Below are 16,028 nucleotides of genomic sequence, written 5' to 3' on the forward strand. Positions count from 1 at the left end.
TATTATAGCTAAAACTGTTATGTCTAAGGAAGAACACCGTCTTCTCCAATATCTACATCACAGAAACATTATTTTTGATGAAACTATAAAAATAAATAAATAGATAAAATTCGGCGCTAAGGCAAACATGTCCAGAGCTGGATTGAATGGTTAAGAAATATGTTGCAGCCTTGTGTATATACGATGAAGCAAAACAAAACAATTTGTTAAAATATACGAATTTATTGCTCTTGTGAGGTATGTCTACAATAAACGCTAACATTTAAACGTGTAGGCGGGCTATGATATAACGCAGAATACCTGTAATTTAAATACCAACGATATGGATATCACTTTGACAGTGTATTCCATTAGATATACTCCTGTAAAAGGCACACAAATAGTAATGAGGTGAGTATGTTTAAGTTTACGAAGTATCTTGGTATTTAAAATTCTTACATACAAAACTCAATGTGATCATGGAGCTACTGTAACGCTAGTGTAGATAAGCATATATATATAGTTACATGGAACATAAACAACATTGCTTCACTCTGAGTTACTAGTTAGGAGACCTCTGTATATAGACATTGGTTTCCTTTCCTTATCTCGTCTTTCGTTAATATGAATATAAGAAGGATACGAGACATAATCAGGCATTAAAGTATTGAACATGATGTTAAACTAAGATCATCACTTGCCTTTTAAAAATCCTATCCACTCCTCCTTATCTTAATCAAAGATACATGAAAATGAACTTATTTCTGTACTTCGTTGCTAGACCAAACTAATTAGATAAGTAAGAATAATTTGGGTAAACGTCATAAAATAATTGGGTAAACTTAATAATATTCTAGGTAAACGTCGTTACAGGTTGGATAGTGAGTGAATAGTTTATTGCCTCTAAAATTGACTGAAAGTGTCCTGGTATTTGTCGTAACATACAGTAAAAAAAACATCATGAAATAACATATTTGTAATTCCATTGAAGATAAATAGTTTTAATCTGTTTAAAACACGATTATGTATACAAAGAATATTTGCATAAAATAAAACCTGACACGACATTTATGTAAAGAATGTCTTTATAAAAGTAAATAGTCACTGAACCAATACAATCAAGTTATTCATAAAAACAATATTTGAAATCGCAATATTTGGTCCATAGTAAATTTTCAAATGTTAATTACATAAGTAAAAAAACAAATTTAGCCCATTAGAAAATGTACTATTCATTTATCAAAATATGAATAGCACGTCATCTTGGTATAAATCTCAAACACCAGATAGACCAGTTTATTTATGGAACATATCATCGCTATTAGTTTCAGTTGATCACGTGATGTCCAGTATCACGTGTGAGGTTCGGCTGACAGTGCCTTCACAAATTCTGGAAGAAAAGTTAATAACTATTATTTAATCATTTTTATCTTATGTTAGGTGTCCTCAGAATAACGACAATCGTATAGTTTTTAGCTTATACCATTCTATCGACTTAAAACACTCACTAAATACTTCATATGTGTATAAAATGTTCAAATCATTCCATTATTTCGCATATTGAGAGTAATTTATAATCAGTTAATAATCCAAACACATAAACCCTAGAATACTGGGATATGAGCATATTCGTTCTCTTACCGTCTATAGAAATTTTTCCGTCACTGTTTACGTCGACAAGTCTGAAGACCTCCTCGGCCTCCTGGTCAGACATTTTCTCCCCCATACCCCTGAGAACCTGCTTGAGTTCCCCTTTGTCCAGGTAACCGTTTCCGTCACGATCGAAGGTACAAAAGGCCTGTCGGAGTTCCCGGTCTTGAAAATCTAGTAGAGCTACGTACTCTTCCATCATCGTCTCAAACTCCCGATAACTAATACATCCATTTCCTGTAAAGACACGCGATTTTCATGTATGTAAACCCTAACAATCTAGTAATATTATATCTTTGTAGGATAACCACTGAAGCATTGATGTAGCACTTAACTTAGTATCTTTCTTCTCTACAAACCACCCTACATTCTTATGAATAGCAATAACGTTAGGAATTCAGTTCCAAACAGACAAATCACCCAATAACATCAACTACTATCAGTTTTCTATCGACGATACTCTTTTAGTCTTAACTAAATGTAATTGTTAATTATACAGAAAAAAATGGTTATAGAATTACTTTGTATACTTTCGTAAATAGAACCATGAATATCCGGGTAGTGACAATAGGATTGCTTTATAATTCTAAGATGATTAAAACTTTAGAAAAACGTCATTTCTTAATGTACACCGATGGATTGTTTAATCCGTAAGTTTTATAAACGTGCTATGGATAAGGATACATACAAAATATAAAATTTAACGTAGACGTAAAACATTTTGGTCAACGATCAAATCTTAGTATGAGGACAATTATATAATACTGCACTTACTGTCTTTGTCAACTTTTCTGATCATTGCCATAGCTTCTTCTCGCGTTGGCTTCATTTTGAGCATGCGCGCAGCTGTCATAACTTCATTTACGCCAAGACTTCCGTTTCCGTTTGTGTCTAATTGGCGAAACAGCTTCTTCATCACTGGAGGTAAAAAAAATGTTTTGTGACTACTATCCAACGCCTAATCAACACGTTCAGTTCATTTAAGGATGATGTCTATTTAAAGTGGCTATTCTAAAGTAACATATGGGGATGGAAGCTGAGGGACACCAAGCGCCATGGTCATATGATGGGTGTGTATATTGGAAGAAAAACAACTAGCGATAGGGGTCAATCCACGGTAATAAAGGGTGTGGTTAGGGCTGCACAACATACCAATGTTTTATGAGCAATAGTACCTACGAAACAAAACCCCAGGATTTGCAGGGGACATCAACAGCAATGGTTACATGAGTACTATTTAAAGGGGAAAGGGGGATGGAGCGTTTGAAAAGGATTAAAAGGGACCATCAACATCCATATCAATTTAAGACGGATTTTTTTTTAGAAAATCATCAGCCAGAGCCATACGAGACGGATTTATAAGTACACATCCACTGCTAGGGCCAGGCTATATGAGGAATGAGTTAAAGGGAACATCATCAGCCAGGGACATTTGAGACGGAATTGTAGGGGTAGCATCAACAGCAAGGGATATTTGAGACGGAATTGTAGGAGTAACATAAACAGCCAGGGACATTTGAGACGGAATTGTAGGAGTAACATAAACAGCCAGGGACATTTGAGACGGAATCGTAGGGGTAACATCAATAGCCAGGGACATTAGAGACGGAATTGTAGGGGTAACATCAACAGCCAGGGACATTTGAGACGGAATTGTAGGGGTAACATCAATAGCCAGGGACATTAGCGACGGAATTGTAGGGGTAACATCAATAGCCAGGGACATTAGCGACGGAATTGTAGGGGTAACATCAATAGCCAGGGACATTAGAGACGGAATTGTAGGGGTAACATCATCAGCCAGGGACATTTGAGACGGAATTGTAGGGGTAACATCAATAGCCAGGGACATTAGCGACGGAATTGTAGGGGTAACATCAATAGCCAGGGACATTAGCGACGGAATTGTAGGGGTAGCATCAACAGCCAGGGACATTAGAGACGGAATTGTAGGGGTAACATCAATAGCCAGGGACATTTGAGACGGAATTGTAGGGGTAACATCAATAGCCAGGGACATTAGAGACGGAATCGTAGGGGTAGCATCAATAGCCAGGGACATTAGAGACGGAATCGTAGGGGTAACATCAATAGCCAGGGACATTAGAGACGGAATTGTAGGGGTAACATCAACAGCCAGGGACATTTGAGACGGAATTGTAGGGGTAACATCAACAGCCAGGGATATTTGAGACGGAATTTTAGGGGTAACATCAATAGCCAGGGACATTAGAGACGGAATTGTAGGGGTAACATCAACAGCCAGGGACATTAGAGACGGAATTGTAGGGGTAGCATCAATAGCCAGGGACATTTGAGACGGAATTGTAGGGGTAACATCAATAGCCAGGGACATTTGAGACGGAATTGTAGGGGTAACATCAATAGCCAGGGACATTTGAGACGGAATTGTAGGGGTAACATCAACAGCCAGGGACATTAGAGACGGAATTGTAGGGGTAACATCAATAGCCAGGGACATTAGAGACGGAATTGTAGGGGTAACATCAATAGCCAGGGACATTAGAGACGGAATTGTAGGGGTAACATCAATAGCCAGGGACATTAGAGACGGAATTGTAGGGGTAACATAAACAGCCAGAGACATTTGAGACGGAATTGTAGGGGTAGCATCAATAGCCAGGGACATTTGAGACGGAATTGTAGGGGTAACAACAGCCAGGAACTTGAGACGAATTTATAGGGACATATCCACGGGCATATGAGGACCGGTTTACTTTGGGACATCAACAACCAGGGCAATGTGAGGACGAATTTAAAGGGAAACATCAACAGCCAAGGCAATGTGAGGACGAATTTAAAGGGAAACATCAACAGCCAAGGCAATATGAGGACGGATTTGAAGTATGAGGACGGATTTGAAGGGTAACATCAATATCCAGAGCCATATGAGGACGGGTTATAGAACATCAACAACCAGGGCCATATGAGGACAGATTTAAAGGTAAACATCAACAGCAAGAGCCATATGAGGACGGATTTGAAGGGTAACATCAATAGCAATGACCATAGAGGGCGGGTTATAGAACATCAACAGCCAGGGTCATATGAGGACAGAAATCCAGATGGACACCAAAACAGAAACAGTAAACAAGGAGGAAACGAATCGACAAAACTGTTGCACAATGGGCATCAGCTCAATTTTAAACAATAAGTGTTTTGGTAGCACTTCCAGAGAATGTCGATAATATGGCTTATCATTAAAGTTTGGCATATACTGAATTGTTTGTTTACATATAATGCATTCACATTTAAAGACGGTATCCAGTTGTATGTCTTGTTCATTTCTTTGTAATATAGAGCACAGTTGTTCAAACGGTGATTAGCGTAATCACTTGATAAGTGAGAATCTCATTTCTCCTTTATTTAAAAATCTAGTTGCATGTAGGAGGAGACTGACAAGTGCTATAGTTTCATCTTTTGTCAAATAAGTTTTACCACAAATGGTTTTATTAGGTTCCCAACTTTTTTTCCTATCATCACTGGCTAGACAAGGAATGACGAATTCGAAACAGCTGTATGATTAATATTTAGCTATGAAAGGGCGAAATAGCTGTATATGTAATACAGTGTGTACTAGTACATATATGTATTAAGATATGAAAGGACGAAATAGCCGTGTGATTAATATTTAAATATGGAAGGACCAAACAGATGTACGATTAATATTTAATGTTTTGTTATTTTTTATCAAACCCTTGAAATGTATCTTCATGTATATAATTATATCCTTTTGGACAAATTGATTTATAACCCTTTTCCCTAGGATGTTCAGATTTTACCGTCGTTTACAAGTCTGCGTTGTCTTGTGTAGTTTCTTACCTATTTCGGTCGCATATATCTGAAGACTGTCAATGTCCGGTAGTAGGTCAAAGTCTTCCTCATGTACAAGATAGAAGGATTTTCTTTAGAGCGAAATGTGTTTTCTAATCATCATCATAGATGAATTTGGTAATTGACAGAAATAATGGACTCACCTTTTTTAAATGTCCGTTCGTCTTGTAGTTCCCGAAGAGCTATTTTCTGGTCCATTATCGTTACTGTATCTATATGAATATAAAAAATAGTTACATCAAACAGATATGTGTATTCTTTTTCATTACAGATTAATGATATCGCAAAATCAGAGGAACACAACTTCAAAACTGCTATGAAAAGAGTGCATCTTTACCATTCCCGTTGGAATGTGACCCTTTAAAATCTGGCTTTATTGAGGACAGTTGACACCATACGTTTACAATTCCGATCTGAGAAATCCAGCCGTCTTCTTTACATACGAGGGGTGATTCCAGATTTTTTAAGTTGCTTATTCGATCAATATGACTATTGAATGTTTACATTATTTCTTGAATTGGTACTACGTTCGTCATGACGGTAGTGGTTCTTACAAACGTAAGCAGACACAGCCATCGTTCTTGGATGAGGGGGTGTGGATTTGCGTAGGGTTTAACGATACTATCTAGAGTAATGATAGCCGCTGACGTATAAAAACACAATCAGAAATATATCATATGAAAATAAAATAAAATCGATGATAAAAATCCTCGCTGCGTGACATTACACCATTGTTGTTTACACGGTACGTATGGCCATCGATTCTCACTTACAATAGATACATTTCTAAAGTTGAAAGTGCTATCATATACATCGATCGCCTCGTATCTATTGTTCCGACATTGATCCTTCGCTATCCGTTCGCTGATATCCAATAACATGCTTTGCTGTCTGTTATAGATCTTGCGGCACGCGCTGGATTTTAAACGTGCTCTGAATACGATAACACTTAATTATTTCGCTCTGTTATAAAAAAAAAAGTTTCCTCGGTTTAATGAACCATTGCATGAATTTCAAACTTGTGTTTAACTGTTAGCAGAAATATAAATATAAATGTATGTATACCCATCATTTTCTAGATGCAAACGTAAGTCGACCAGTTAATAAGTTAACCAGCCTTAATATACCTCTTCATTAATTGCATTATTCCTGGCTTCCAGTAAGTAATCTCTAAGCCAATAAAGGTTAAAATCGCGGTTCAGAATTAGGTCTTGTGCCTAACTGGGTGCACACTTTCACGACATGGCGAGAATGCTGACTGCCATTATTGGTCCAATAATACCGTATTGGGAAATTATCGGATACGGTAATCGGAAAGCCTATCGTGGGTATTTCAATAATGTTCTTTGGAAAGGTAACTACGGATGTCCTTATGTCTTTCTTAATGTTTTGGAAACATAAATAATTAATTTAGATCTGCAGAAATGGTCCATTCCAAATAATGATGATGTAATAATGTAATGGTTTTTTATCGTGGTAATAATTTTATGATCCATTTTGTTATGCAGATTAAAGAATTGGTACTTGCATGTTTTAATTTGTGAAAATTTCTATTGATACAACCACAGTGAGTTGAATTATCATAGGACACCAACGTGAGGACGGGTATTTCTTATGGTCAGTATATAAAATATTTAGAAAAATGATCGAATCATTTCTTCTAGAAAAACCAATGTCATTTATAAGGCAAGCATCCATTGCAGTGGTTCTTGTACAGTTATGGAGGTCATTTGTAGGGGGTGTTGAGTATATGTATGTGATACTATATGAATGTCATTTCCGTGGATGACGACGATAATATGTAGTGTAACGAACAGAAATGTTAATTCAGAGATGGAGATGATATTCTCTGGTGTTATATATAGAAATGTCAATTTCGAAGGTGCTATTGATATTCTCTGGTGTTATATATAGAAATGTCAATTTCGAAGGTGCTATTGATAAAACATGTATGTGTATCATGACTAGGCGTCTAGTTCGTGTCTATGGCATATACAGTTTTATGAAACGGAAAAGTAAGTTTTAGTAAATATTGATAATCATAGAAAGATTACAAGTGACATGTTTGTAGTATGAAAGATGACGATATGTTTGGTATGATGAATAGATGCTGAAAGTTTTAATCACTCTCAATAATGATAGTATGAGACTATCAGCAAGTTGTAGTGAATGTCGGTGGGGATATGTAGCGTTATGAAGTGTAATTATATTGTATTGAACATCGATCGTGATATGTAATGTTGAGGAGTGTAATAAGATTGTAATGAACATTGTTTGTGACATGAAGTGATATGGAGTGTAATAAGATTGTAATGAACATTATTTGTGACATGTAGTGATATGGGTGTAATAAGATTGTATTTAACATTGTTTGTGACATGAAGTGTTATGGAGTATATCAAGATAATAATGAACATTGTTTGTGACATGTAGTGTTATGGAGTATATCAAGATAATAATGAACGTTGTTTGTGACATGTAGTGTTATGGAGTATATCAAGATAATAATGAACATTGTTTGTGACATGTAGTGTTATGGAGTATATCAAGATAATAATGAACGTTGTTTGTGACATGTAGTGTTATGGAGTATATCAAGATAATAATGAACGTTGTTTGTGACATGTAGTGTTATGGAGTATATCAAGATAATAATGAACATTGTTTGTGACATGTAGTGTTATGGAGTATATCAAGATAATAATGAATATTGTTTGTGACATGTAGTGTTATGGAGTATATCAAGATAATAATGAATATTGTTTGTGACATGTAGTGTTATGGAGTATATCAAGATAATAATGAACATTGTTTGTGACATGTAGTGTTATGGAGTATATCAAGATAATAATGAACATTGTTTGTGACATGTAGTGTTATGGAGTATATCAAGATAATAATGAACATTGTTTGTGACATGTAGTGTTATAGAGTGTAATAAGATAGTATTGAACATTGATGGTGATATGTAGTATCATGGAGTGTAATAAGATAGTATTGAACATTGATGGTGATATATAGTATCATGGAGTGTAATAAGATAGTATTGAACATTGATGGTGATATGTATAATATAATGTATTGTAATTAGAATATATCTGCTGTTGAAGGGATCGTTTTACATTTGCATGACAATTGCACTTTATAAGCTTTAATAATATGAAGTCTTACATATCAATCATCCTCGTATTATAATAATGTATATGTCTACTTTCGTGAGACCACCTAACATCATAGTTGTAACTTAAGGAATATCGACAGTACTCCGTTTAAATGGCGCGAAGTCTCATTAATAATCAACCGTTCAATCAAAAATATACGAATTCGCAGCGATATACTTATAGTATTTATAGTATTATAAATGCCAGTATTATTTGTAATTAATGTTGATGGTAATAGTGGTATAAACTCTTAAGACATGACTGTTCTTACCCTAATGGTAAGATTGTAGGAAAGTCACATATATAGGAGCGAATATTACTAAAAATGTATACAACACTACACTATACAACTGTTATGTCCTTCCATGATTCGTCAAATCAACCTATCAATTCCAACATTCTACACTAATTGAAGCTACTTACAGGTTTAAGTGGTGATTTAAAATGGCATGGGTTGTATATAGTTTGTATAGTTGCATAACTAATGAACCATAATCCGAGGACAAAATCGATTACATTCTGGTAATTTTCCATTTGCTTTTTTTTATATTTTGTTAAAACATGTCACTTTGGTGTTTGTGACCAATGGTCATGTAAACAGATGATTGTCATTTAAATAGCTCCCTGTGGCATCAATTTACCACTTCTTTGATTCGTTTTGTTGCGGGGATCCTGAGCTGCTAATCATCTTAATTGTTTCGCTTTAAAGTACTATTGATACAAAACAAAGTTTTGTATTTTAGTCAATACAAAACTAGATTTTATTTCTGAAATCCTTGAAATACTTGGCTTTAACACAAGTCTTCATAGATTTGTATTTAAATGTACGAATACCGTCTTGTTAGGAAATTACATATCATCGGTACAGTTAATTAACACGAAATGACAATTTACTTGGAATGACTTTTTTTATGAAAAGAGCAGTTTGATTGTCTCATGTAGTTAATGAAGCTATAGTATAGTGGATACGTGATTTACTGAAAACCCTTTAAAACTTAAAAGGCTAGTTCAATTTACCCACCAGGACGACGAACGTATTCATCATTTAGGTCTTTGTTTGGTTAATAAAAACACTTCAGCAAAATGGGATGGTATGAAGTCAGGTGTACAAACCAACTGAATAGGAACAGTGTTTTTTTTTCATAATTCGATAATTTAAATGGCTGAAGGTTATCTTCGTATAAACGTCGATAGATAATGCCTTTTCAAATATTTGTATATACTTTGTAGAACTTCAATTGTGATTTCAAAAAGGTTTCGTAAGTCTAGTTAAAAAAACAAGACAATGTCGATTACTGGTATTTTTGGCTCTGCTTCATTGTATGGTAACGCATCAAAACCTTGGTAAATCACTGCATTGTTGGTAAGATTGGCGATGATTTTAATTTTGCTGTATTTGCGGTCATTGAATATAGCACGAAAATAAATACCCAGCGAATATCTATGCCCTCAATTATAGATATTTGATATATTCACAAAAGTGTGTGAAATTTTTCGCCTGGTAACTGTTTGTGCAACATGGCGGTGTTGCGCAAATTTAATAACCGCTAACTAGTTCCGCTGGGACAACCGCAAAAATTAACAATTGTACAGTAGAATGAGCCACAAAGTTAACTAAAATACCAAGCGTTAAGGTTGATTTAACGTTACAATGTATGCTAGATATAACTTTACTATAACGTGGCAAAACTGAAGAAAATGATTGTTCTATACTAAAATGTGATATATGTATAAAGAACTACATTGTATTTGTTATAAAAGACAACAAATACACTTTATAAAAAAACATAGAGAATATCGACATAATGACGAAACCGTAACTTTAACTCAATATTGAAAAAACGGGGACAAAAACAACAGGGAATGCCAACATGATAATAAAACCTTAATGCATACTCATTTTTGATAAAACGAGGGGAAAACATAAGGAAAAATATAGATTTAGTTGGAGAACATTGAAAGAGTACAATGACAAGACTAGGTGTTCTCTAGAGTAAGCGTCTTCGGCTTCATCGGCAACACCGCCATACAAATCTAGGTCACAGCGACACCCGCCATACAAATCTAGGTCACAGCGACACCCGCCATACAAATCTAGGTCAAATCGACGACACCCACCATACAAATCAAGGTCAAATCGACGACACCCACCATACAAATCTAGGTCAAATCGACGACACCCACCATACAAATCTAGGTCAAATCGACGACACCCACCATACAAATCAAGGTCAAATCGACGACACCCACCATACAAATCTAGGTCAAATCAACGACACCCACCAAACAAATCTAGGTCAAATCGACGACACCCACCATACAAATCTAGGTCAAATCGACTACACCCACCATACAAATCTAGGTCAAATCCGAGCGTAGTCAGATTCTCAAAAATTGAATACTAATACATAACAGAATAAAATGTATACTAATAACAGTATTCGACACCGGAAATATCTACTGACGACTGATTTTTTTTCAAGTTTTCACTGTATATATGACTTAAATATGAACTGTCACACGAACGTTGGCGTTTGTCATCAGTGAGGGCACCTATAGTTTTAATTTAGTAGGTCAATCTAAGTGTGAGCCCCAATATAACGACTAGCGATGCTTGGCAAGTTTCGATAGAAAGACGTTGCCAGGGTTTCAAGGGAATTGCCGTCGTCAGCGTGGCGTAGTAGGCGAGCGAAAGGTTAGGATCGATAGCACTTGATTGATTTTCCTGGAGACCTAAGACGATATTCACCTTTCCATGATAACAAGCAATCATTATATCGTTCTACCACACAGGCAAAATCTGTTTTAAAGAACAATCTAATTTTCTGAGTATCTTACTTTATTTTGATCACTTAGGATAAACAAAGACTGCTGATCATTTATACCGAATACAAACTGCACATTGTAAATAAACAAGAGGTAAAAAATTAAGACGAAATTAAGAAGGAATAAATATTAGAATATACCAGTTCTACCAATAGAAGAAACAATATATTAGAAAATACAAATTCCGCTAATAAAAGGAACAGTATATTAGAATGAACCAGTTCTACAAATAAGAGGAAATTGATATTGAATTGTACCAGGTCCACCAATAGGAGTAGAGTAACAAAATAGTTATAACAATAGAATAAAGAGAATATTAGTAATAATTAGTCCATTCAAATAAACCAGAGTACTACATCTGAACTATTGAACATGAATTTAAATCGAGATGATAGTTTCATTTAGCATGCATATTCACCAAAAACAAACAATGTCATTTTCGATTTTTTTTACATATCTAATAAATATTCACCACAGCTGTATGATGTCCCTGTCACCATTGACGAGACCTACAAGGACGAAATAACTGTATTTTGCTGTTTCATAATCACCATATAATGTATCTAATGCTAAATTGATATCGACAAGATTCTCTTTACTCATAATTACGGCTGTTATCTATCGAATAAGAATCCCTTCACTATCGATAACTAATCGCGTGTTTTACAAGACCATTTCACAATGGAAATGGTTTGAAACCTTGGTAAATATTACAACTCTATCAATGATCGAAACGTTAAGATATTCTGGTGCGGTTTTGTATTCACAATTTGTTTTGACATACCCGTTGTAGTTTTACTATATTCATATTTAATAGTCCTTTGTTGTTAATGTGTGTCTTTGGTACATTTTTGTTAGCATACACTATTTCATAAGATGACGGGAATAACATAGAAACCACTATAAATATACACTAAAGAAAAATAACTAGATATAGCAGAACGAATCACCTTCACGGTCAATTATCAGTATAGCTGGCAGCTCACACCATCGAGATGATGATGAACAGGTTCTACAAAAAGTAATACAAATGAAGAGTTATAAAAAGTATAGCTAAAAATGAATTGAAAGTCATTCCTACCTCTATCAGGGTTCCAACTTACCTTAATACGATCGCATGAATATCACGACCACAGCTGTACGTTTAGACTCACTGAAGTTTATGTAAGTACAAATATTTGTTTTTACCTGTAATACAATGCAGCTATTATAACAACTTTGTTGACGTTGATTTGATACCTAACGCGCATGCGTGCTAATGCACGGCGGAAACAGAGCAGGTCATTGTTACATTGTTGACTAGATGCTGGGTAAATCTACCTGTTTATTTACATACAAACCTTAGACTTGTTAGCTTAATAATAAAACGTTTTAAAACATGTAGAAGAGGTAAGTTAAACATTCTTATCGCGATTAAAACGTGCATCAATCAAGGCATAACCTTAAACCTGGAGTCCCGAAATTAAGATTATTTTGAGCAAAATCAAGCATGGACATTATTTTTATGTGGTTTCTTAGCTGGTTGTTCTTTGGCCAGTAGAAGTTGGTCGATATATCAGCCAATCAGGAGTGATCAACCCGAGTTCAACAGCCAGATAGAATACGTATATTTGTAACGGTATCTTCCATCTGTATATTAAAACCTGTATTTAAGATTATATTGTCATACGTCGCTGTGAACATCATACCCCCACTGACCCCGTACACAACCTGTAGTTTGTTACGGGTATTGAATTATACCTGGTGTGTCAGGAGAGGGGCAGGGGTATCCACAGCGAGTCACGAGAGTCGTATCGATCACTGGTATCAACACAATCATGTTACAACAGCTCGGGGCAGTATTAATGGCTCAATGACAGGTTACATATTTAAACTCAAATCAATCAAATCAAATCAAATATTTTTTTTTATTTAAGTGTCACATATCAGATGCATAATACATATACACATTCTTCATAGAACATTTGAATCTGACGTCCATCCCACATTGGAATTATAATACACCAAGTTAAAACAATTTCAATAATATATCACAATTAATAACTATTTGTATGAAATTTGTTGTCCTCGTCGACATAAAATACAGCAGGTTTTGGCTGTAACACGTAATGCACTATGATTACTGAGGATCGCTGACATTTTATCCGTATTATTCATGTAGTTAAAATTATCAATGAAAGATGGAGCGTAGGCATGGGGCTCATAACTAATGTCAGCATACATTGGACATTCAAATTTAAAAAAAAAAGCAGTTCACATTCTACTTGGTCTGTACAATTAAAACCAAGCAATGTCATGTTCACAAAATGAGAACCGTGTAAGTGATAACGAAACCAAAAGAAATACTAATAGGTACAACAGTGTAATAGTATGTCAACTACGAAATTTCACCTATTGAACTATTTAAGGGTTCGTCTGTGATCGCCCGGAACAGAACGCTGAAATCGTGTGTTATGAAGACAAAGTCGAGAGTATAGACCAGAGTATATTACCCGGATTGTATTATCCACGTCAACGACAAAAACAGGTGTGGCATAAAAGAGAATATGTACTGGAGTTCTCTTTTTTCAATGTAATCATCAATTAATGCTCTTTATTGGGGCGACATCAAACTAGCCAGCGAAGCTTGAAAAAACAATGGGCAGCTACATGTATTATACCGAGAAGACAATGCCTCCATTAATAGAACAATGATCGACATGAATCAATCGGTGCACACAGCAACTCGACAAAGAATAATGGTTTAAAATAAACAGTCTGTATTGATATACAGACAATGGAGTATACAATACCGATAGAATGATACCCGACATAGCGTTGTATTGTCGTTTCTCGTGGTATCTTCTATAGGACATGGTAGCCAAATATACATATATATTGTTGATACGTCCCAATGTAACCTAGTACTGATAATATCATATTTAGATTTATTGTGTTTCTCGACACTTTTCATGTATCAAGATCCTTTAACATTATTCTTTCAACAATATACAATATAAATATTTGCATGCGATTTCGTAATTACTTTTCTTAATGAGTACATATAGGATTAGTAAAACGGAGCTCGGAATTGGGAAAGCATTCAGTGGATCAAAACAGCATGATTAGATCAGAGGATTGATTTAACTGTTATCTGGAATGTCACAAAATGATACAATTGGTCTGATGGCTCCAAAAGTAGAACATCAAATTGTGCAGCATTATTATAGGTAATTTGAGATGATGCCTGAATCTTGTAAAGTACAGTTCATCGTGATGCCGAGAAAAGCTAGATCTATCGATAAAACCATGCATTGTTGAAATCATAACCACGGCTTAATATAAGAAACATACTGATCAAAGGAGTCCTACACGCAGTCGGAAACTTTAACAGTATGAAATTGGTTAAATGTATGTCTCACATCACAGAATAATTTATTTAATACCATAGGGACCTTCACTGGATAAAGTACACCTTATTCTTAATATATATATATTATTACCATATATTAAACACACGTGCTTATGTGAAAGGGCTATAATGTTTTTATTAATGGCTACTTAAGGGTGCTTAGAGCTAATCTATTATTCATCACAATATTGAATATTTTAAGATATTGAGATAATCTTATTTACATTTATATTCCCATATCCCCTAAATGTACCATTAAAGCACTAGTGTTGTGACAGTCCTTATCCTAAAGTATCTGTGGGTACTTACTGATGCTAAGAGCATAATCCATTATGAAGCGCAATGTTTAATATTTTAAAATGTTCAGATGTTTTCGTTTACATATAGGTTAATTACAAATACAAGCCTAAATGTTTCACTTATAACATTAGCATTGTGAAATAACTATTGTCTTTAAGCACGCTTCATCTTGTATTGTAAAGCTATCTCGAATATATGGCAAGCCACTTCGGTACCGACTCCCCATATCCAACAATACCGCATCACCAATTGTGAGGCTGCACACGGTTCAACTTGCCATTTATTCAAGGAGCAATGTTAATCCAGGACATAACCAAATTATATAGGATCTCTTATATCTTAATTATATAAGATATCTTATAACTTAATTATATAAGATATCTTATAACTTAATTATATAAGATATATTATAACTTAATCATATAAGATATCTTATAACTTAATCATATAAGATATCGTATAACTTAATTATATAAGATCTCTTAGAACTTAATTATATAAGATATCTTATAACTTAATTATATAAGATATATTATAACTTAATCATATAAGATATCGTATTATTATTATTATTATTATTCTCTTTATTTCCTCCACAAATGAAGATTCACAAATAGAATAATTACATCATACAATCAACATATAAACAAGAATAGTCTGAATATACATATACAAAGTTATTTCACACACAAGTAATTATATTGAAACATCAATTGTTAGCAAATTGGGTTATATTTTTAAGCATTTCATTCAGAAAATTTACATTTGCTAATCTTACATATTCGTTGTCTTCGTTAGACATGTCATAGTCTAACTTGCTTCCTAATAAAGCATTAACTAGTTCAAAATCTGATAAATTGTGAAGG

The 16,028-nt window shown here is 34.6% G+C and overlaps 1 protein-coding gene across 3 annotated transcripts; it reads right to left on the bottom strand.

Moving 5' to 3' along the window:
- Positions 1-206: 206 nt before the first annotated feature.
- LOC117316623 (putative calmodulin-3) lies at positions 207-12,686 on the bottom strand. 3 transcript variants are annotated; one of them, XM_033871300.1, is made up of 7 exons: positions 12,575-12,665; positions 12,422-12,483; positions 11,944-11,980; positions 5,628-5,696; positions 2,404-2,547; positions 1,621-1,866; positions 207-1,369 (listed from the first exon to the last, which is right to left on the bottom strand). In XM_033871300.1, exons 3-7 carry the CDS (start codon positions 11,969-11,971, stop codon positions 1,332-1,334), a joined length of 525 nt encoding a protein of 174 aa, XP_033727191.1. In that variant the 5' UTR covers positions 11,972-11,980; positions 12,422-12,483; positions 12,575-12,665; the 3' UTR covers positions 207-1,331. The 3 variants fall into 3 exon arrangements, with proteins under 3 accessions (XP_033727191.1, XP_033727193.1, XP_033727192.1); XM_033871302.1 differs by lacking the exon at positions 11,944-11,980 and having other exon boundaries at positions 12,575-12,661; XM_033871301.1 differs by lacking the exons at positions 11,944-11,980; positions 12,422-12,483 and having other exon boundaries at positions 12,575-12,686.
- Positions 12,687-16,028: the final 3,342 nt, after the last annotated feature.

Source organism: Pecten maximus, chromosome 18, assembly GCF_902652985.1.
Source record: "Pecten maximus chromosome 18, xPecMax1.1, whole genome shotgun sequence".
Classification (NCBI taxonomy): Eukaryota; Metazoa; Mollusca; class Bivalvia; order Pectinida; family Pectinidae; genus Pecten; species Pecten maximus.

Bases quoted from the DNA above. Each gene is read 5' to 3' on its own strand.
- LOC117316623 (XM_033871300.1), bottom strand. From the start codon at position 11,971: ATGGTGACAGGGACATCATACAGCTGTG. The intron at 2,548-5,627 runs GTGAGTCCATTA...TTTTACCTCCAG, and splicing joins CGAACGGACATTTAAAAAAG to TGATGAAGAAGCTGTTTCGC. The intron at 1,867-2,403 runs GTAAGTGCAGTA...GTGTCTTTACAG, and splicing joins CAGAAAAGTTGACAAAGACA to GAAATGGATGTATTAGTTAT.